The sequence below is a fragment of the Colobus angolensis genome, unplaced genomic scaffold (genome assembly GCF_000951035.1).
Source record: "Colobus angolensis palliatus isolate OR3802 unplaced genomic scaffold, Cang.pa_1.0 Scaffold72, whole genome shotgun sequence".
NCBI classification, from domain to species: Eukaryota; Metazoa; Chordata; class Mammalia; order Primates; family Cercopithecidae; genus Colobus; species Colobus angolensis.
Window position 1 is genome coordinate 2,369,850 of NW_012120932.1, and position 24,087 is coordinate 2,393,936.

General features: G+C 43.6%; 1 protein-coding gene across 1 annotated transcript in view; it reads left to right on the forward strand.

The window, feature by feature from the left end:
- The window catches only part of FAM120A (family with sequence similarity 120A), a gene marked incomplete at its 5' end in the record, with an annotated part of 122,671 nt that overhangs the window by 29,743 nt on the left and 68,841 nt on the right, over positions 1 to 24,087 (forward strand). The window contains 2 exon segments of the mRNA XM_011927528.1: positions 1,474 to 1,556; positions 23,302 to 23,430. Of these exon segments, the coding sequence (XP_011782918.1) occupies positions 1,474 to 1,556; positions 23,302 to 23,430 (212 nt within the window).

Sequence of the window (24,087 nt, forward strand, 5' to 3'; positions counted from 1 at the left end):
TTTTTTAGTAGAGACGGAGTTTCACCATGTTCGCCAGGATGGTCTCGATCTCCTGACCTCGTGATCCGCCCGTGTCGCCCTCCCAAAGTGCTGGGATTACAGGCGTGAGCCACCGCGCCTGGCCAGACACTTCATTCTTCACCGTGAAATTCTGTGCAATCCCTTAACAGAGGAAAACAATATCAAGCACAGCAAACCTGGGCAGTTACGGTTCAGATTTGCTCATTTGGACATCACGGGAGTTCAGTACCTCTGGATTGTGTGTTTGTGTGTTTGGAATACAGGTGGAGTGTCTCTTATCTGAAATGCTTAGGACCAGAAGTATTTTGAAGTATTTGCATATGCCTAATGAAGTATCTTAGAGATGAGACCCAAGTCTAAGCATGAAAGTCATTTATGTTTCATATATACCTTATACACATAGCCTAAAGGTAATTTTATAAAACATTTTAAATAATTTTGTGCAGGAAACAAAGTTTTGGCTGCCTTTTGACTGCGTCCCATCTTATGAGCAGAGGTGTGGAATTTTCCACTTGTGGCATCATGTTGATGTTGAAAAAGTTTCAGATTTTGCATCATTTTGGATTTTTGGACTACGGATGCTCAACCTATATTATAATGTAGCAATATTCCGAATGGTCTCACTTTGTTTTGCCTTCTGTTAGTAGCAAATTAATGAATCTGCTATCATAATGTGGAGGTGATTAAGTCATGTTATAAAAATCACGGTTATTTGGGAAATTACTGCTTGGAGATTTCAGTGAGATAGCTAACCTACTAAAGATCAGGTACACCAGGCGTACGAACATGATTGTGAAAGTAGAGTATTCCCCCAACTACAGTTTCCCCACTGAATACAGTTTTGTTTGTAGACTGTGACGGCACTGGTGAGAGGATGAGCAGCTTAATGGCCTCATGAGTATTATTGTAGGATGGGCCTTTTCACATATGTTTGTGGGTGGTGATGGAAATTATGGGAGAAGGGTGTTGATTCATGTTACGATCAGCAGTCATTGTCATTTAATCTTGCTAAGAAAGATTTTATAATTGTGCAGGTTTCACATTGGGTGTTTTTATGTAATTTTGAACCATAGCTATTTCATGAACAGATGAAAGCTTGAATCACAGCCATTTCATGAACAAATGAAAACTTGAATCTAATTGGTGTTTGATAGCCTGACATTGTCAGACTGACCTTTTGCAAACTGGTGTTTATTTTTAATACTGTCCTGTGAGGTGGCTTCAGTTTTATGCAGTTCTTAGGTTGAATGCTGCTGTGACTCCACTAGAAATTCCCATCATTCTTGAGGCAGCTGCAAGGATTCTGCCTGCTGTATGTTGCTTTATGTTAAGAGATGAAGAGTTGTTCTCAGTTTCTGTTTGAAAGTTTTCTACTATAGATGCAGTGCTTTTAAATGTTTCCCTGTGTTACTTAAGATGATTGCTTTTATGTTATCCATGTTTATATTCCAGGAAATCACATTCTGCCTGATGAAGATCTGGCTTCCTTTCATTGGAGTTTACTTGGTCCAGAACATCCACTAGCCTCACTAAAGGTACAAATTTCACTTTATTTTTGTAGCATTTGTAATAATCAACTGTGAGTTTGCTATTACGGGGTTTTTTTTTTTTTAACTTTTTTTTTTGAGATGGAGTCGTGCTTTGTTGCCCAGGCTGGATCTTGGCTCACTGCAAGCTCCGCCTCCCGGGTTCACGCCATTCTCCTGCCTCAGCCTCCCGAGTAGCTGGGACTACAGGCGCCCGCCACCACACCCGGCTAATTTTTGTATTTTCAGTAGAGACGGGGTTTCACCGTGTTCGCCAGGATGGTCTCGATCTCCTGACCTCGTGATCCGCCTGCGTCAGCCTCCCAAAATGCTGGGATTACTGGCGTGAGCCACTGTGCCTGGCCTGCTATTACTTTAATAACATGTTAGGCCCTTTATTGGTGGTGCTACAAAGTTAGCAATATCATGTTTTCCCATGATTTCAGGATATGCACTGCCTTAAAAAGCAAGCAACAATGCTACCATCCTTTGTTCTCAACACCTATGTGTTAGGTAAATGTATAAATGTCCTTGAAAATTTCCCTTAAGGAATTCTTTGTGCCTTGTACCTAGATAGAAGGAAATCTTTGAGCTGATGTTTTATATATTAATTTTCTTACTTAAAAATTTTAATTTTTTCTCTAGGTAGTGTAGTTACTTGTCACTTAGAGCAACATCTTTTGCATAGTTGATAAATTTTGTAACTAATTTTCTACAATTATAAAATAAAGCTTTTGGATGATGGGGGAGACTCAAATTCATTAGATAAATGATCCATTTGTACTGTTTTATTGAAACTTAATATTATTTTTCTCTCTCTTGATTCCCTTCCTGTTTGTGATGTCACAGACATCAGAGAGGGAGGCACTTAACTGATTTTCTACAGTGGAAGGTGTCTGTTTGACGTGAGCATAGGAGCAATGAGTGAGATTGGCGCGAGGCACTGGAAAACTTCAGCTTGGAATTGTTGGTGACTCTTGTGATTGCAATGATTATTTGTCAGGTTCACATGCCCTTCTTGACTTGGGCAAATGGGAAGATGGGGACCTAGACTTTGTATCTGCTTCCCGCCCTGGGATTGCTTCTTTATAGTAAAGGGTGGCAGTTAAATTGGGTGTTCTGAAGGGCTGTAAAATTCTGAATGTTGTCGTAATTACCCTCCCTCCATAAACAATTTTAATTGGTGGCTAGTTTCAAATGGGAGTTTTTCTTCTACATTTTAATTTACCTTTAACTTTGGTCATACCCAAAAGCTTAAGTAGAATTCCTTTCCTCCTTTCATTTTGTTCCTTGCTATTTCAAACTCTTTTTCTTTTTCGTCTCTAGCATGCTATAAAATGTTCTCCTTTTCACCCTAACAGGGGTTGATATGGACTGTTTTCAACTTCTTGTTCAAAAATTAGTTTTTCTCCTCTTGTTAGAAATTACATTTCTGGCCATAGAATCCCTCCTGTATGTTTTCATGAATGAAGTGATGTGATCTGTCATCTGGACCCTAAGCTCCCGGTTATGCCATGAGTGAAATGCGGATTGGGGAAATGCAGCGTGTCATCAGCTGGACTTCAGAGCACTGCACCTGTGCTCAGTAGATCTGTTAAGCATTATGCTTTTATAAACGAGACACAAATGAAGGCTTGTTTCCTACAAGATTTATTTTGTTTTGAAGAGCAGGGGTGAGATACTCCCAAGGTCTCTGGCTATATGTGTATGTCTAAGTTAAACTAGCCCTGCTTCATATGTCACAGGGTTAGAAGGGAAGAGCTGTTTGAAGAATTATTGGAAAACCAGCTCAATTTATTGCCAGGTGAATAACATCATTACATGTGTGTTTTTCCTAAATTTTGTTAAGAAAATCTTTAAGTATTAAAATGTGGAAAGAATAGAGAATGTGTATCCATATATCCACCATCTTGGTCTGACAATTATAAACATTTTGCCATAAAGTATATATCTGTGTTTTGTTTAACAAAAACTCTTTGGAAGTAAGTTGCAGATGTAACACTTCACCCATGGAAATGTCAGCTTGCTCCACCACTTCAGCTTGCTCCATCACTTCCTAAAAATAAGGACATTTTGTTACTTTATCATGTTAGTCTTATGACATCAACTAAATTAATAATAATTCTCCAATATCATTTTTTTTTTTTGAGAAAGGTCTTGCTCTGTCACCTGTGCTGGAGTGCAGTGTCTAATATCATTTAATATTAAGTTCACATTCATATTTTTTCAGAGTCATTTATAGGTTGTTTTTTTTTAATCAGGATCCAGTCAAGCTTTATGGATGCATTTTGATATTAACTGAGCACTTTTATGGCATATTGGAAAAGAAATCCTAAATTATTTTTCAGATGACTTGATAAGTTGTAGGATTTTAAAGTCAAACCTGAAATGCAAGCACACCTGGTTTTGAGATAAGTTCAGAAACTGCATTTGTTAGCCACTTTAAATTTTTTTTTTGAGACAGAGTCTTGCTCTGTCACCCAGAATGGAGTCAGGGGTGAGATCTTGGCTCACTGCAACCTCTGCCTCCCGGGTTCAAGCAATTCTCCTGCCTCAGCCTTCCACGTAGCTGGGATTACAGGCACCTGCTGCCATGCCGGCTAATTTTTGTATTTTAATAGAGGGGTTTTCACCATGTTGGCCGTATTGGTCTCAAACTCCTGACCTCAGGTAATCCACTCACCTCGGCCTCCCAAAGTGCTGGGATTACAGGTGTGAGCCGCCACACCTGGCCCACTTTAATGTTTTGACCCTTCATTCACATTTTTGTATGCAGCACCATTTCAGTAATTTTAATGTACATGGGGAAATTGGACGTGGTTTTCTCCCCATGAGCATGACTGATGGATGTGCTGCAGAATTGTATGTATCCTGCCTGGTATTTAGTCTCTTTCTTTTTTCCCAGTTATAAAACCAATTGCATCTTTTGAAAATTTGGATAGTTGTTACATATCTCCATAATATTCTGAGTTTTATTTTCTGAAATATTCTTTGTGTTTTTGTATTGTGTTGAAATGATGACAGGTTTAAGATTATGGTATTGCATTTTAAAAGGTGCTTTGAATTGATTAGATAGTAACTTCATAGAACACCAACCCTCTGTGAACAATAATAAATTTGGCTTTGGCGAAATAGTACAAATACAATATGATAAAAGGGATGGACCAAGAAAGATTAAGCTTGAGGATGCAAAATCACGTGTCCTTAACAGCTGTTTTTCCAGTATACTGTGTTAGAAAGGGAACCAATAAAAATCATGAGAAAATTTCTCTTTTTACCATCTGATGAAAATCACAAAATACCAGGGATAGGAAGTCATTAGTAGTGGATAATTTATGTGATTCCAAATCTTCAGTATGTTGGTAGCACTATGAATTTTTAGTTGTTTTGTTTATAAGTAGCATTCTTAGACTCATCTTTTAAACATGTGTCTTTACAAATTTCACTCCATGCATTCATTCATTCACTGTGAATTTGTAGCTCTCCGACTGTCGTTGAACCAGCTACATCAGTTAGAAATTGTGAAGTCCTCCCTGACTGTCCACAGCCCTGGGGTGTGCTGAAAGAATAGCATGTCTGCTTTGGGGCTCTGGGGGCTCAGAAGCACAGGGAAGAACAACTGTTAAATCGTTGGGTAATATCTGCAAAGAGGAAAGCTAGGACGGGAGCCACATTCTGTTTTGTCCTGCTTTATTAGTTAGTAGTAGATCGTGCTTATTACTAGGTTATGACTGCAATGTTAGACACACTTAGAACCTAAAATTGGTAGAAGGCAGTAGGAAATAGGATGTAAGGTGACTTTTTCATACGTCAGTGGTAACCTTAAGAGTTGCTACTAAGGTGGGTGTCGAATTTCTTAGGTTTAGTTGCAAAGAATATTTCATTTATGTTCAGGACAGTTGGGCCATTTCATGTAACATGTAAAATTGTAGGGTGGTGTTAGGGGTCAGGTAGTTTCTAAGATGTGGTCAGTTCTATAATGAGAGTAAGAAAACAAGAGTTATGTGTTACTCCCTATTCCTCGGGAGACCTGGCTGTTGAGATTCCTCACTGTAGTCCTGGAGATGCCTAGAGGCTGGGCTGGAGTGTGACCTCTGTCTCTACCCAGGCCCAGGTCCTGCAGAGCAGGGAGCCTGGCAGCAGATGATACAGAGCGGGCTGCGCCACGATGGGTAAAACCCCCGGGCTGCACAGGCACCCAAGCCTGAGGCTGCGTTTACCTTAATTTGCTGTAAGTAAGTTACTCTGTTTGATTGGAAATGTAAGAGAATCTTTTATGTACCAGGAAGAGTTGAGATACACTCCTGAAATGTACACTCCCTCCCAAACAATGGGGACGGCATTCCAGGAGTGCATCTCATTTCCTTGCTCATTTAAACTTTTTCCAATGGCAGTATTTCTTCAAAGGGTTATATCTTTAATAAGGAAAATACATTGAATATCCTTTCAATGTGTTTTTGGACTCAGTGTTATAATTAGGAAGATTCGTGATTGTATTTACAGTAATGAAAAGTGGGTTGGATGCATATTGGTCTTTTGAAGAGGCTCCCGCTGCTTGTGTTGCTCTGGGCTGCTGTGCTCCTTTGATGGTTTTGGTGTGGCTGGCAGTGTTGCATGAGAGAAATGGAAGGCGTCAGGCAGCCTGGTACCCAGGGAGCTGAGCCCACAGAGCATGGACTCCAGTCCCCAGCCCAGCCTCTGTGTCCCTTCAGGTGGTGCCCCCATGCCTACCTCCTCCTGTGCCCTGGGAGTGGTCAGCCATTCATTCTGCCTGGTCATAAGGTTTAGTGAGCCTGTGGGTGCCCTGCGTGGCTGGTGTGGCCCGTGCTCATCAGAGGGGCCTGTGGCTATGGCAGTCCGTCCTGGGCAGGGCCCCCTGGCTGTAGACACCTGTTAAGTGAGCAGTTTTTCAAAATGTGCTTTTTGGGGTTTTAAAAATTGTATGATTTTGTGTCCTAACTGGGTACGGGAATTTTTTATTTTGGGTGGGCATTTTGTTGTTTTAATTTTTTAGTATGTGTTATAGATGTTTGCTGGCTTTATTTTTTTAAAAACATCATTTCTTGTTGCCTCTGGTTTTCTTGAATCTTGGGTTTTTAGAACACTTTATAGAAGGCTTTTTGTCACTTGGGTGTTCTACAGTCTATTGACCTCGTTTTTGGATATAATAACATTTAAGTTGGACCTGTTTAGTGTCAGGTCATTGTATTCATTTTGATGGTTTTGTGTTCCTGAACTTCATATTCAATTTCATATATTTTGAGTTTCCATCCCTGCCAGTTGTTTGTGATTGCAAAGTATTCCCAACCACTGAGCCCTTTGAGCTCCTTCTGCCTCCTTGTCTGGGACACCCCAGCTTGCAGATTTTATGTGGGCTGACCCTTTCCTGAGACTTCACTACCAGCAGTTCTACTTTCTAGTTAGGTTTAGTCCGTTTTACTCTGTCTACACGGCAGTTCCCAGTCTTTTTGAAAGACCCCATCTCTGCGTGGTGAGCCTCCCCTAGAAGTACTTGTCCTCCTCCAGCCCTTTCTGACCCCATCATCTGGTTGTCCTAGGGCCTGGCTGGGCCCTGAACCAGGCTGCAGTCATCCATGGAACGCCGTCTTCTCTGTGTGATCCTCTCTCGGAGCTTCCCCTAAAGTCCGCTTGCTTTCTTCTGCATCATCTTAGGAGCTCCCTCTCATTCCTAGCCCTGGCATTTCTTCCTTTTGATTTAAATGTCTTTGTGTATTTATCATCTTACCTCTCTGATTCACTTATTTTTGGTAATCTTTTGCCAGCTTTATCTTTCCCTAAGGCACCCGTATATCGGGGACAATCTATCAGGCCATATCAAGAAAACTTTTAGATTCACCTCCATTTTTTTCTTTTTGGAGACGGAGTTTTGCTCCCTTGCCCAGATTGGAGTGCAGTGGCGCAATCTCGGCTCACTGCAGCCTCTGCCTCCTGGGTTCAAGCAGTTCTCCTGCCTCAGCCTCCCGAGTAGCTGGGACTACAGGTACACGCTGCTGTCACGCATGGCTAATTTTTTGTATTTTAGTAGAGACGGGGTTTCACCTTGTTGCCCAGGCTGGTCTCAAACCCCTGAGCTCAGGTAATCCGCCTGCCTTAGCCTCCCAAAGTACTAAGATTACAGGCGTGAGCCACCGTGCCCGGTCATTCACCTTAAATTTCACCCAGGGGTATCTTTAACTATATTTTTTATGTCTTATTGTCCTCAACCAGAAGTCATCGAGTGGTACTTTTAATACATGTCCTTTAGGGCCAGCAGTTGGGTCTGGCTCTGAGAGAGTAGTGAGGACGGTAGCATCAGGATCTCCAGGAGCAACGATGGTAGGGCTGTCAGTATGGCCTTCTCATCACAGGGACCATGTCACCTCCAGGGCTGGAACGCACAGCAGACCCCACAGTGAACCAGTCTAGTGGTAGATCAGGGCCCTTTGAGACAGACAGGAACTGAACAGTCCTTTTTCTTGGGTTTCCCGGATGGACACCTGGGTGGCTGTTGCAGCTGCTGCTCAGCCTGTGGTCCTAGTGACCGCTGTGCCTGGTGCCTGTGTCCGGACTAGGGCTAGAGGTGCTGGTAGGTCTGATGCAGTGCCTGGAGCCAGCTTCCATCTGAGAAGCGCTGTAGCATTTCAGGCACTTTGAGGCTTCATTGTGTGTGATGTGTACCATGTAACCTTGCTGGAGCTAGGTTGGTGATCAGATGACTTGATCTTTCTGAAATCTTTTTTTAAAAAAATTAAGTTGGGTATCAACTGTAAGTAAATAGAAAGATAGACTTTGTTTGTTTCTGACTTTCACCTATATTGTCATAGCGGGAGGGAGTGGTTCTGATTCTATGAACCCTCCAAAGAAGGAATTTCTCCTTACATGTTAGTGTTAATTGAAGTTCACTTCATATATTTTTTTCTTAATAAGTCATTATATAATAGTTTAGTAAGAGCTAAGAAAAACTTCCTAAAATCTATGTACTTATTTAGCTTTAGAAAATATAATGTTAGGGGCCTGGAAGGTAAGTAGATTAAAAATATTCTTCTGTTTCTTTTTTTTTTCTTTCTAAACATAGTCCAAATATTGGGGAAAAAAGAGAGACAGACAAGATGAGGTAGTTTGACTGAACCCTCTGATTTTATTAATCTTTGTAGTCTTCATATGTCTATTGCATTTTTACTGTCTTAACTAGAAGCCTATGTTATCTTTTTTAAAATTCCTTTTTATTATAAAAATAATTAGAAAAAATTTAATCAGTACAGAAATATGTCATCTGAAAATGAAGGGTACTTATAATCCCACTTCTCAGAGATAACCACTTTAAACAGATTGATATTTGATCCTTCAAAGTGTAATAAAAATGTCTATCTTGCTAGTGGCGGTCATCGTTGTCACCATCCATCATCATGCATGTGAGGCATCATGTGTGTGACATTAGCTAAATGTTCTTAATGGTTAATGTATACAGATTCATTGTGCTGGATTTTAAGCTTTAAGTCTTGAAAACCTGCATTTGATAAGAAATTTTTTCTTTGCTCCTTTTAATTTATATGTGGGGTTGTTAAATGAAATAACTTAAAATACAAACTGAACTCAAAAGGATTTCTGCTTGTTTATATCTTCCAGTCAGTCTCCTTCTCTGTTCCCTGTTTGTTTTAAAATAAAACTGGAAAGCTTAGAATTCTGAGGAATCTGCTGGAATCTCTGGGGGCTCAAGAATAGTTTTTCTGTCTCTCTTTTTTTTTTTTTTTTTTAAGAGATAGGGTCTTGCTCTGTTGCTCAGGCTGGAGTGCAGTGGCTGTTCACAGGTGTGATCATGTGCAGTACAGATGCAAACTCCTGGGCTCAATTGATTCTCCTTCTTCTGCCTCAGCCTCCCGAGTAGCTGGGACTACAGGTGCGCACCACCACACCCGCTTCTATCTTTTTTTCACAGATTAGGAGTAGGTCTCCTGTCATATTGCTGGGAAGAAAGGGATGTAAGTTGTGGGAGGTTTGTGCTCCTTCCTTGTTACAGGATTGCTTTTAGTTTGGCTCCTCCCATGGAGTGAGTGGGACTGCCAAGCAGAATTCTTCCTGATTGACCTGGAATGGACGACCCTGCCAGCGGCAGCAGGAACAGAGGCCAGCAAGGGAAAGGCAGACACAGTCTGAATGGGATCTGAAAGATACCGTGTTGGTAGTGCTGGCACTTACGGTATCTCTGGGAGAGAGACCTGGAATAGAGCAAGCAAAGAGAAGCTCAGTAGTAGTGTCTTTGCTAACTGTGCTTTATTATTATTACTATTATTCTGAGATGGAGTCTTGCTCTGTCACCCAGGCTGGAGTGCAGTGGTGTGATCTTGGCTCACTGCAACCTCTGCCTCCTGGATTCAAGTGATTCTCCTGCCTCAGCCTCCCAGGTAGCTGGGACTACAGGCGTGTACCACCACACCAGGCTAATTTTTGTATTTTTAGTGGAGACCGGGTTTCACCGTGTTGGTCAGGCTGGTCTCGACCTCCTGACCTCATGTGATCTACTCGCCTCGGCCTGCCAAAGTGCTGGGATTACAGGCATGAGCCACTGCGCCCGGCCTGCTAACTGTGCTTAGAACTAGAATGCTCTAGTTTTATTTTAAATAAGCAGCATAATGTCAGTCTTAAAAATGAGAGTGTAAACATTTTCTAGCTTACTTCCTACCCTGTGAGTTCATAATGTCAGCCCTGTTTCGAACCAGGCTATCTCCGTCACTTTCTGCTTAGCGTATTCACCTTCCACTGCAGGCCATGGTGACACATGTGTGAATTAGTGCTGTGTCCTCGTCCCAGTCCCATGTCTTCCCTCCACTCATGGCAGATCAGACACTGTTGTTGCACTCTAACTGTACACCGAGGGCTCCTCAACCTAGAGAATATCACCCTTAAGACATTTTGCCTGGAAACTGCCACCACCCCCTGCCCAGCCAAATCTGGCACCAGATTTCGTGCCAGGCAAGTTCCTTCCAAGACATTCTTGGTCAGAAACAGAGGGCTTGAGCTGGGTGTGGTGGCTCATACCTGTAATCCTAACACTTGGGGAGGCCAAGGTGGGAGGATCACTTGAGCTCAGGAGTTCAAGACCAGGGCAACATAGTGAGACCCTATCTCTATAATAAATAAAAAAAACTAACTGAGTGTGGTGGCATGCCCCTGTAGTCCCAGCTACTTGACAGGCTGAAGTGGAAGGATTGCTTGAGCCTGGGATATCGAGGCTGCAGTGAGCCTTGATCTGTGCCACTGTGCTCCAGCTTGTGCGACAGAGTAAGACCCTATCTCAACAAAAAAGAAAAAGAAGCAGAGGGCTTGCTAGCAGCAGTCCCAGCTATGTCCAGCATCTTGGTTTCTTATATCTCTTGCGCACAGCCCTCGTCCAGGGTCAACTTCTCTTCCTGACCCTCTTGCTGTGTCTTTGAGACTCTAGCCCCTGCCACCCCAAAAAGAAGCCATGTCTGCATTGGCAGTCACTCTCCACTTCTTTCTGTCTACAACTCCTTGGCCAACCACTAATATGATTTCTGTCTCGATGGATTTGCCTATTCTGGACATTTATTTATTATTATTATTATTTTGAGTCAGAGTCTCACTCTGTTGCCCAGGCTGGAGTGCAGTGGCACGATCTCGGCTCAGTGCAAGCTCCGCCTCCCAGGTTCACGCCATTCTCCTGCCTCAGCCTCCCGAGTAGCTGGGACTACAGGCGCCTCCCAGGTTCACGCCATTCTCCTGCCTCAGCCTCCCGAGTAGCTGGGACTACAGGCGCCCGCCACCACATAAAACCACACAACATGTGGTCTTTGTGTCTGTCTTCTTTCACTGAGTATAGTGCTTTCACGGTTCTTCCATGTCGTAACATGTATCTGTACTTTATTCCTTTTTTTTTTTTAAAAAAAAAAAAAAAAAGAAAAGAGAAAGAAAAGAAAAGAAACTGTCTCCTAGGCTGGAGTGCCGTCAGTGGCGTGATCATAGCTCACTGTAACTTTGAACTTCTGGGCCCAAGCAATCGTCCTGCCTCAGCCTCCTTAGTAGCTAGGACTATAGTCACGTACCACCACATTGGGCTAATGTTTTAATTTTTTTTTAGAGACAGGATTTTACCATGTTGCCCAGGCTGGTCTCGAACTCCTGGCCTCAAGCATCCTCCCACCTCGGCCTCCCATAGTACTGGGATTACAGGCATGAGCCCCGTACCCAGCCTACTGCGTTTTTTTTTAAATGACTGAATGATATCCCATTGTGTGAATATATGACATTTTTATTGCTCTTTTCGTCAGTTAGTGGACACTTGGGTTATTTCTACCTTTTGACAATTATAAATAATGTTGTTATGAACATTTGTGTGTAAATTTTGTGTGGATGTTTTCATTTTCCATGGGTATATGGCTGGGAGTAGAATTGCTGGGTCATGTAGTAGGTCTGTGCTTAGATTTTTTTTTTCTTCCTTTTTCTTTTCTTTCTTTCTTTCTTTGTTTTTTTTTTTTTTTTGAGACTTTTTTTTTTTTTTTTTTGAGGCGGAGTCTCGCTCTGTCGCCCAGATTGGAGTGCAGTGGCCGGCCGGATCTCAGCTCACTGCAAGCTCCGCCTCCTGGGTTCACGCCATTCTCCTGCCTCAGCCTCCCGAGTAGCTGGGACTACAGGCGCCGCCACCTCGCCCGGCTAGTTTTTGTATTTTTTAGTAGAGACGGGGTTTCACCATGATAGTCAGGATGGTCTCGATCTCTTGACCTCGTGATCCGCCCGTCTCGGCCTCCCAAAGTGCTGGGATTACAGGCTTGAGCCACCGCGCCCGGCCTGAGACTTTTTTAGAGTCTCACTCCTTTGCCCAGACCTGTGGCATGATTTTGGCTGTCTGCAACCTCTGCCTCCCAGGCTCAAGTGATTTGCTTGCCTTAACCTCCTGAGTAGTTGGAATGACAGGTGTGTGGCACCACACGCGGCTAATTTTTGTATTTTTAGTAGAGATGGGGTTTCACCATGTTGGCCAGGCTGGTCTCAAACTCCTGACCTCAAGTGATCCGCCTGTCTTGGCTTTCCAAAGGGCTGGGATTACAGGCATGAGCCACTGTAATTGACCTATGCTTCGCTTTTTGAGGACCATCAAACTGTTTCCACAGCAGCTGCACAGTTTACATTCCCCCCAGCAACGTGTAAAGGTTCTGATTTCTCCACATCCTTACCAATGCTCGTTATTGTCTGTTTTTTTATTTTCTCCTTCTTAGTGAGCTTAATGAGGTTTCTCATTTTTGTTTTGATTTGCATTTCTTTGACGACTGATGATGTTGAATATCTTTTGCTATGCTTATTCGTCATTTTTAGACCTTCTTTGGATAAATGCCTCCTCAAATCCTTTGCTCATTTTAAAATTGGGTTATTTGTCTTTTCATCATTGAGTTCTAAGGGTTTTTGTTTTTGTTTTTTGAGACAGAGCCTCGCTTTGTCTGGAGTGCAGTGGCATGATCTTAGCTTACTGCAACCTCCGCTTTCTAGGTTCAAGCAATTCTCCTGCCTCAGCTTCCTGAGCAACTGGGACTACAGGCATGCGCCACCATGCCCAGCTAATTTTTGTATTTTTGGTAGAAACAGAGTTTCACCATGTTGGCCAGGCTGGTCTTGAACTCCTGACCTCATGATCCACCCACCTCGGCCTCCCAAAGTGCTGGGATTACAGGCGTGAGCCACCGCACCTGGCCTGCATGCTAATGATTTTTAATATATTCCAGATGCAAGTCTAGTATTAGATGCATGATTTACAAATATACTAGTAATCTTTGCAATACGTTTGCATCTCAAAGTGTTATCTTAAGCAAAGAGTCAAACCCGAAGGAAATCTGTCTGATCACGTTTATATAAAACTCTAGAAAAGGCAAAACAATAGTGATAGAAAGCAGACTTGTGGTTGTCTGGGACTGCGGTGGGCAACGGACACAACGGGACTCTGGGGTGGTGGGAATGTGATATTTTCTTGATTGTGATAGTAGTTACACTATTGGAGGCGTGTGTTGTAACTCACTGAATTATATGCTAAAATTGATGGGATTTTATTCCATGCGAAATATTTCAGTAAAACTGATCTGAAAAATGCTGGTGTCTGACTGTAGGCAGCCCCTCCATGGGGCAGTATCATTCTATTCTCCTTCCCAGTTACTGTGAACACTCATCGCGCTCTCCTGGGCCTCTGCTCAATTTCACACTGCTTTCTCTTAGCAGGTTCTTTCTGCCAGAATATTGACACCTTCAGGCATGGTCCTCCTCAACTTCTCTTTCCTCATCTACACATTTATTTTCCCATTTTTATTTCTTTTCTAGCCCGACACTGGAGTATTCCTGGCCTTCTTGAACCTTTGTCATTGAACACATCTGGTGGGACTTCTGTGTAATATCTCCCTCTCTCTTGGTTCTTGGCCCTCAGTTTGTAAATATGAACAGATCTGCCCCATATTCTTCTGAGTGCCATCTTGTGGTAGCTCCTGTCACATCCCCAACACTTCACTTCCTTCCCTTGAATCTCGTTGTCATAAGAGTGCTTTTGTCAAGACCATGGATGCCCATGAGAGCTGATCTTGTGGCTGGTTTTCCGCCTTATCATACTCCTCCTCTCCTCGCCGGGGCCCTCCCGCCTGGCTTTCCACATGTCAGTGTGCTGTAGTCTTTCTTTTCCTCCTCCTCGCCTCTGTTGCCTCCTACGGGTTCCATCTGTACTGTGATTCTCACACTCTCCTGGCAGATCTGTGCCGAAGTCTCAGCTACCCTGAAATGTATTTCTCCAGACAAGTCCCCTTCACCGAGCTCTCCACCCTGTCCTCTCTACTTGGATGTGCACCTGCATGTCAGATTTGGCATCTCTGATCTACGGATGTCTTCATCTTCTCTAAATTGGCTGGTCCTCCTGTGTTGTACTTGCCACCTAGTGCCACCAGTGACCGTGCCAGTCATCCACGGTAGAACTTGGGAGTCATCTTTGATTCTTCCCCTTCCTGCATCTGCTTTGATATTTCCTGAATTGCCACATCCTCTCCTTACTTCTGTTTCAGTCACTGCTTGCTGGGATTCATGCAGGAGCCATGGACCCACCCTTTTGCTGATCTTTTGCTCGGCTATCCGTCTTCCACATGGTTCACAAAATGATCTGTTTAAATTCGGGTCTGATCTCATCATTCCCCTGTTTAGAATTTCTCAGTCACTCTCTTCATCTGTAGCAGTGATTTGAATTCCACGTATCTGTTAAAAAAAAAAAAGTTGGAAGACTACCGTTGTGTTGCCAACTCTTAATTTTTCTAAGTAAGAATATTGGAAGAAAAAGGAATTCACCGTCTACCATCTTTTCATTAAATAAGCACATTTCAACACTTGAAAAAAGGCGCAATTTCGAGTGGAAGATAAAAAGACCACAGTGCTGTGGCTAAGTATGTAGAGTCCACTCAGCCACTCACCTGGTTGGTTGTGGTGGGTACTTAGTAAGTTCCTCTGTAAGATGGGGACGTTAACAGTGACTACTCATAGAATTGTGAGGATTAAATTGAGTATGCATCCTTAGGGCAGAACCTGGGTACACAGCCTTCGAAACTATTAGAATACATGACAGGTATTCCCCCAAGAAGGGAAGGTGACCACAGTACACAACAGTTTCCTCCTTGGACTGGTGGCACCTTTTTGTAAAGAGATCCTGTCACTGCACGATGGAGCCCAGGTCCCAGTAGGGCAGCTGAAGTCACCTCTGGCCTGCCTGCCTTTTCATCCTAGGCTCTAGGCCTGTAAAATGGAATGAATAACTTTTCTTTGTTCAGTTTAAAACCTTTAGGTACTTCAGTATACGTGCATAGCAGTTTCCATCTTTGGAGTGATGATCACACTTAACATTATTTGTGATTAATTGCATTTTAACAACCTTTCAAATCTTTAGGCAAATGCGTACAGAATACTGATATATGTCATAACGTTTCAAGAATTTTGAAGGCATGACTATTAGTGGTATCTGACAATTCTAGGGTCTACGTGTTTTCCTTTCCCTTGACTGTTATAGTAGAAAACTTTGGGCCTGCAGGGTGCATTTGGTGATTCCATAGCTTGGAGGGCTTGGTCAAAAGTACAGACTGCTGGGGCCAAGGACTGTGGTGGTGACAGTTTCTTGGGGACCATACTTTGAGCTTCGCCCACCTTGGATCACCAAGGAAGCATTTCTGCCTCCTCAGCCCCCAGACCTGTGCTCCACTGTGTCCTCTCAGGGGCTCCCTGAGAGACTGGGGCAACATTTTGTCACCAAGAAGAATGTGAGCTTCTCGAAGTCAGGAAATTTGAAGGGTTGTTCTGTGTTCCTTTTTTCTAGCACAGGCCTCACCCGTGAGTGAATATTGGCCAAATCGAGCTTCCGTTTCCCTTCCTTGAAATTGCCAAAATGCAGAGTACTTGCCCTTCGCTGTTTTCCACTTGGTAATGAAGTGGATCAGTTCTGCTTCAGCAATGATACTTTGTGAAACTTGCATTTATATTCATTTGCATTTTAAATGAGCAGCCAAGAGACACTTTGGGAGCAGTGGCACCAACAATCTCAAAATCATTTAATCATAGTTTTGTATGGTATATTTAATTAGCTTATACATCCCACAGGAATATGACCGAGTGGATTTTAGAGATTAGGTTAGACCCTGTCAGGTGATCCTGTCTAGTGGTACATTTTAGAGAGCTTTGAAAGAGTTTTCAATCAACATATTACATGAAAAGGAATACTGGATTTTATTGAATCCTTTGAGTACTGTGGCATGTTGGGTTTGATTTAGCAGTTGGAATATTACAAGGTAAGTTCATTTAAACGAATTCACAGCTGTAGAAAAAAGGTTTGATTTTAAAGATATAACCAAGAGTGAGACTGCAGATTTTTAAGCAGTGAAATATTAGAAAACAGTGAATAAATAAATAAATGCTTCTTTAAGAGGGGCTAAATTATGTCTTATTTTGCTTTCAGAAACCAGGAAGAGATTGTTTTCTTTGGACTTCAAACGTTGTTATAGTGTAGTTGTTTCTTAGCTTCCTTAAGGTGCCCCTTGAGTGCCTGAAATAATTCACTGAAATCAGTGACTCTAAAGCGTCAAAGATCTTTTCTGTCTGGAGTAGCCACCAAGCAGCTTCAGTGAGGGCTTCCCATCAAAGTCCCCTTTGAGGATGTGCCTGACAGGGTTTCCATGGACTTTTTTGTCCTTGTAGTATGTAGTATGGGTGCCAGCCTCCACTCTTCACCCCTAACACAGGCCTGGTAGATAGATCGGTGAGAACACCTACTGCTTGTTCTGAAAGTTACGCCTGGGGATGTCAAGCTGCTTGGAGATGAGGCCAAAGGCTCACCCTGCATGGCTGCAGAGAAGTCCAGCCAGTGCTCCCAGCACCACCCATTTGGGGAATAGGCCCAGTAGTGTGGCCAGGCTGGTGTCCACACCACTGACCCAACTCCAAGATTGCAGCCTCCTGGAGGTTTTTTTTTTTTTAAACAAAACAAAACAAAACAAAACAAAGGTTGTCAAGAGTGGCCAAAGGACTAGAGATTGTCATAGGGGACAACGGGGTGCCACTGCTCATGGATTGTGACATGTCAGGGAGATAGCTCTGTGGCGTGCTTGTCTGGGTCAGGTTTGGTGGCATTCTGCATTCAGCAAAGCCCTACATGCTATATCCATCTGTCAATGATGTTTAGAAGACTGCAGAACACGTTTTTCAGTAGGAAATGATGAGGAGATTTGGGGAAAGATGAGCTAAAAGTGAAAATCTTTCACATAAGAGGATATTTTTGCACAGAGACAATCATCAATTTCTACCCAAACAGTATCTATTATTTAATGATTCTGCCTGGAAGCAAAGGGGTAAGCTGAATCTTTCAGAGATCTTTCCCAGTCCTAAATTATTTTCTTGACCTACAAAGCAGGTAAAATTTCAGTCACAATTGGTGAAATTGCAACGCAGTGACATGAAAAAAGCAATTGATCGTAAGCATTCGCTTGTTAATTAAGTTTACTTACTCTCCTTAGAGATAGAATGTACATATGGTTCTAGCTCTAGATATGTCGCAATTTATTTGACTTTTTTTTTTTAATGTTAAGTTTTTGGGCTAAGATTTAAAAAACTGATTAAAGAAAGCAGAGAAGGAAATAAATGGGACATTAATTACAATATTTTATACACTGTCTCTAAGCAGCAGACACTTCACTTGTTTAGTTTGAGCGTTAATTTTGTTTTTATGAATAGGCAAGGGCAAATTACTGTAACCCTACTGTGTAGTTACTGCTGTGATGAGATGAACCACGTGCTATTTTAGAATCTCAGGGAAAGTTAGCAACACTGCTGATGACGCTTTTCATGGACAAACAAGTCTTGATGTGTTTTTTTCCCAGTTGGAAGTATATTGATAACTACCTTCATGTGTGTGGTGTTTATACAGGGGTGTGTGTGTGTGTGTGTGTGTGTATATGTATAGGGTTATGCAGATAGATAGCATTAGAAATTAACTTCTCATACATATATGCTTTTATCATGTTAAAACATTTAACAAGTTTCTAAAGGATTTATCCCAGAATACCTTTTAGTACCAAGATTCTCTGGTATGTTTAAATAAAGACATATGTCCAACTTTCCAATCTATCTTCTTCAATTTAAAATGTCTCATGTAAAGTCCATCCATATGTCCCTCTGGTGTTGCATTTCTGTCTCCAGCCACTTTCTCATGTGGCAGGGGTGAGATTTGTTGATGTGACCAGGCCCTTAGGACAGCACCTCTGACTCCTCCTGCACCTGGGTAGTGAATGCACACCAGGTCCTGACCCTAAGGATTAAAGACGACGTCAGGGAGCTCATCCTGGATTGGATTTAGAAGGCTAGATTAGGAGCCATCCAGGAGGGAAGCAAGCTTCTCTCTGCACAGGCTCGGAGCTGCCTGCGGAGTCGGGTGGTGGAGGGTGGCTGGTGGGGAAGGTAGCTGCACGGTCAGCAAATTTTGAAGGGCCAGTGTTTTTGGCCTTAAACCAGAGGTAGCATGTTTGATGTTATTGAGCCACTCAGAAGGATTTAGGGGACACTTTAATTATAGCACCTGTTTGCTTCAAGGATCTTTTAGCTGCATGTTGTAGGGCTGGGGATAGTGATGACAAGGATATCCACGGGAACAAAAGCAGCAGGTTCTGTTGTTTTCTTTTGAAGTGGGATGGGAGTGAAGCAGGGCTGCCCAATTACTTGTGGTGTCATGGGTGTAAGCCATCGTCATGGGCTGCACATGCCCCTGGGAGACAGGAGGCCCTGCACCCTTCTCTATGAACTTCTTTACTTCTGGGGAAAGCCTGTTGCTGTTCCTGCCTGCTCTGGCCCGGGAGGCTGACTCGTTTGCTATGTAAGGCCCAGGCTCTCCGCGTGCTGGTGCCTGTTGCAAAATAAGTAGCAATGGTGGCAAAATGTCCACCTCCCTAAATTAAACCTCAAAGGTTAGGACCAAACTATTAAAAATATGATCTTTGAGTGGTATGGTCTTGTTTTTGAGTGTATTTTGGCATTGTGTTCAAACCAAAGTTTATCCAGCCAATTTAATGCACTATTTTCTAATAACAACTCTGTTTTAAACCTTCCCATCCATATCAAACACAATGATGTTGAGGTTAAGAGGGACCCATTCTCTAAATGAAAATATAATACTTATCCTATATAATTTTGGAGGGCCCAAAGATGTGGAATCAATGTATTTGTAAGAATTGTATTAAACAATCTTCATTTGATAAACAGTACCTTACAATCCTAGTGCTATCTATCAAAGTTGAGTGAGAGCAGTTTCAGCATCAACTCTTGAACGGTAGCTAAACTGACAAGAGAGTACCCAAATGTGCTCTAAAGGGAGCAGCACCGGCTGATGTTCTGCCAAGTCTGTGAGTGTCCAGGACCCAACTACAGGGAGATAACAGGCAGGTGCTCTGTACCCAAGCCCTCACATGGTGACCTGCCTCCCTCCTGGGGGCCCACTGTCCCTCGGGGGCTTTCAGGCCCTGTGGGTTTTGGGCAGAGTTCCAGGAGCCAGAGGGCCATTTGGGAAAGGCTGAAACTTGGCTTTGCAGTCAGCCAGCTTCCGTCCGGAGTAGCCCTTTTCTTCCTGGAACTCCTGGAGCGCTCTCTCAGTGGGTCCGGCAGCCATTCCGTCTTCCTGGGCTCTTTTCTTATGGAAGAAGATCTCCCTCTGAAAACTAGAAGTGTCTTCCTTCGATTCCTAGTGGTTACAGGTCTGACACATGCAGTTTAAGTACTAGTGCACCTTGCGAAGTCTCTGCTCGAGGTCCAGGCCGTAGGTGTCCTCCTGCGTGAACTCCTACGGAGGCCCCATCATGGGTTCTCAGTGCAGTTCAGGCAGAGCAGGAAGCTTCAGCTGCAGCTTTGCGAGCTCCTTCCCCAATGGTGCCCTTGTGTCCTGCAGAGAGGCCCGCTCACCCATCAGACTTTGGATTTGTGCTGTGCGTTCTTGACTCCTTTGGAATTCTTCCCACAGTTGCTTCTCTGTTGCTCCAGTCTTTCCTTCAGGACATTTGAAGGATGCACCTAAGTCAGCATCACCATCCACATTCTTTGGAGGAGCTTGTAGCCAGGATGCTAGCGGACCATCATATCCTGCTTCCCTGTTCCCCTCCATTTCCAAGTCTCCATCCTTCATGTGATCTCTACCGTTTTCCAGCAGATGCAGGATGCTTGGAGAGGTGTAAGACAGGGAGGTCATTCACCTCACTCCAGCATTCATGACCTGTTCCATTATTGTCTGTGCTTGCTCCGGCCTTTTCATCTTCCCCTTCTTGTCTGCAAGCATTGCTTCTGTCTCATAATTTCTTGGTCGGGCAGCTCTGCAGGTTGCCAGTGGTCAGTGCTGTCATTCAGATCATCTGTGCTTTGCCCCAGAAGATCTTCTCCATCGTGCTGTGAAGCATGTGGGACCTGCTTTGTTCAGTCACTTGGGGAAATCCAGGAGGCCTGCTTTTCTGTGCTCTTTCAGAAGCTCACCTAGGTCCTGATAGGAAGACCTGCTTGTTTCATTTGGAACTCTCAGGCCTCTCAAGCAGAGGGTTTGGAGTGATCGAGGACTGCCCTCTGGCACAGGCAACATTAGGCCACCACCAGCTTGGGGTGCTAGCGGCCTCTTGGATCTGGCCGTTCTATGGACCTCACCCTGGGCTGAATACCTTTGAGCTGACTCTTCTTTTCTTCCCACTGTGCGTCATGAACGTGAAGGCCACCACAGCAGTGCATGCCTAGATCACGCAGGGTTTCCATAGGTTCCCTGGCACTAGTCCCAGGATTCTGTACATCACTAGTACTGCTGCCTACGGGGGGCCCAGCAGCAGCTGAGTAGGCATTGTGTGGTGGGCAGCAGACCCTCCGTGGCTGCCAAGGGCTCTGCCTCCACTTGCTAGTGGCCTGTGGGTCACAACTGACCACTCAGAACCCTGTGGAGGGTACTGTTGCTAATACAAACAAGGGCTGCCATGATAGATGTGTGAGAATTAATACAGTACTAGAAAAAAAAAAAAGAATTAATACAGTACTATACATAAAACGCTTAAAAGAGTGTCTAGCTAAGATATGTTAGCTAATATATCATCGTGATCCTCAACAACAACAAAATAACAGTAACCTAATACACCGTTATGACTCACTGGAACGTATCCCCGTTTTGTGCATTTCTCACTCACAGAGACTTGGAAAGGCAAAGGCACTTACCAAAGGGGACTCTGCTATTCTGCAGCCACCTCCTCACATACATGGAGCCTTGGAGAGCAGGGGCCTGGAGGGGAATGACAGAGAAGTCATGTCAATTTTAGGTTTTCCAGTACATATAATAGAAATGTTTACACAGTACTGTAGTTTATTAGGTGTGTAATGACATTACATCTGAAACACAAGGTACATCCCTTAATCAAAAATACTTTAGTGTAAAAAAATGCCATGATCTCTTGAGTCTACAGTGAGTTGGAATCATTTTGCTGGCGGAGGGTCTTGCTGATGGCTGCTGACTGATAAGGGTGGTGGTTGCTGGAGGTTGGGGTGGCTGTGGCAGTTTCAGGAAACTGGACAACATTCAAGTTTGTCACATCAGTTCACTCTTCCTTTTATGAAAGATTTCTCTGTAGCCTGCGATGTTATTTGATAGCAGTTTACCTACAGTAGAAATGTTTTATGAAATTGGAGTTAATCTCAAACCCTGCCACTGCTTTATCAACTAAACTTATGTCCTATTCTAAATCCTTTGCTTTTATTTTGACATCTTTGACAGCATCCACACCAGGAGTAGATTCCATCTCAAAAAGCTGCTTTCTTTGCTTGTCCATAACAAGTATTTCTTCATTTATTCAGGATTTATCATGAGATTGCAGCAATTTGGTCACATCTTCAGGCTCCACTTCTAATTCTGGTTCTCTTGCGATTTCCACCACATCTGCAGTGACTTCCTCCACTGAAGTCTTGAACCCCCTCAAAGCCATTCACGAGAGTTGGAATCAACCAAGTCTTCCAAGCTCCTGTTAAGGTTGATGTTTTGACCTCCTCCCATGAATCATGAATGGTCTTAATGGCATCTAGAGTAGTGAATTCTGTCCAGAAGGTTTTCAATATACTTAGCCCAGATGCATCAGAGGAGTCATTTTCTATGGCAGTTCTAGCCTGGTGAAATGTATTTCTTTAATAATAAGACTTGAGTGTCAAAATTACTCCTTGATCCGTTATGGGATGAGGAATGAATGTTGTGTCAGCAGGCATGAAGACAACATTCATTTCCTTGTATATTAACATGCAAGGGCTGGTCCCTCTGCAGGCTCTCGGGAGGATCCTGCCCTGTCCAGCCTCGAGTATCTGAGGCCCTGTCATGCTATATCACTGCCTCCTTTCTCCACATTTCGAGGACTCTGTGATTCCCTTGGGCTTGTCTGAATAATCCAGGATAGTATTCTTATTTGGAGAACAGCTGACTGGCAGCCTTCATTGAATTTTGCCACGTAATGCAGCATTTTCACAGGTTCTGGAGAGGAGGATGTGGACAGCTTTGGGAGGTCATTGTCCTGCCTACCACAAAGCTCTTATTATGTGGTTAGTCTTCTTTTCAACCTGTTAACTTACGTTTTTCTGGTATCAGCTGTTTTTGGCTAATGAGATGTTCCTACACTTTATTTGATATTCTTTGTCACTTTCCTCAAGCATGCCCCTCAACAGGTAGTGATACCATTTTTCTCCAGTTAGGCTGAAGTTGGCCTTTGAAAGTGGATTCAAGAACTTGGTGACTGCATTTATGCTTACGGTTTCAGGGAGTCCTGGGCTCTAATCTAAAGGTCCTACTGGCGCAGGCCTTCATCTTTGTTGGTTTGTGTTGAAAGAAAGGGAGCGAGTGGTGGCTCCAAGCCTTCTTTCTGGGCTACTTTGTGCTTCACTTGTTATGGATGCAGGTCCTTGCAAACAAGTCTTGGACTTCTCAGAAGTGGTGGAAGGCTGTCAGATGCTCTTTTCACCCAACACAGTTTAAGCAGCTGAGTTGTATTTCATCCACTGAAAGGAAAATCTCATTCTTGAGCTTCAAAATGTGAACCGCTCAGGGAAGTCTTAGGGCCAAGATCTCACAGGTGGACAATCATCAGGCACTGATAAGATCTTAGATGGTAGCTCCTTGTTGGAATTTCTGGCTCCTGCATTCAGATTAGCCTGGTTCTGGTTGCTCACCATCCACTGTTGACACCTGCGTTTGTTTTCTCAGGTCCGGGCCCACCAGCTGGTCTTGCCACCTTGCGACGTAGTGATCAAAGCCGTTGCTGATTATGTACGCAACATTCAGGACACCTCTGACTTGGATGCCATAGCTAAAGATGTTTTCCAGCATTCACAGGTAAAAAAAAAAAAACAAAAAAAAACCAGATTCATGGGATACGACTTTGCATAGTGGTGTGGCCAGGTTTGGAAGAAGGGGACTTGTGGGTGCAAGCTGACCGGATGGGTCTGAGAGCTCTTGCTCAGGCCACTGGAAGAAAGCTGCAGGTTGCAAGGCCGAGGCTGAGGTAGCCTGGTCATGGTCCCTGCCAGCCAGGAAGTCTCAGCGGCTTCACCCAGCTTTTCCAGCCTAAATAGAAGGAGGGAGATTCACTTAGACGGTTGGTGAGGTCTGCTGCTCGTAAGTTCTCGAGCTTAATAGGATCTGTATTTCAGAGTTTTCAGAACATGAACTGTATCAAGTCAGTCATATGGCATTATAAATCTCTGATTTGTCTGTTTTCTTCAGGTGATGGTCAGGGATTTTCTTCTTTTTTGGGGAAGTAGATATGCCAACAAGTTGGCATCAGTAGAATAGGCAAGGCTCTGTGAAACTCCTGCCGTGTCTCTGGAGAGCTGAAATCTGCCCAGGCACGGTGGCTCACGCCTGTAATCCCAACACTGTAGGAGGCCGAGGCGGTTGGATCACCAGGTCAGGAGTTTGAGACCAGCCTGGCCAACATGGTGAAACCCTGTCTCTACTAAAAATACAAAAATTAGCCAGGCGTGGTGGCAG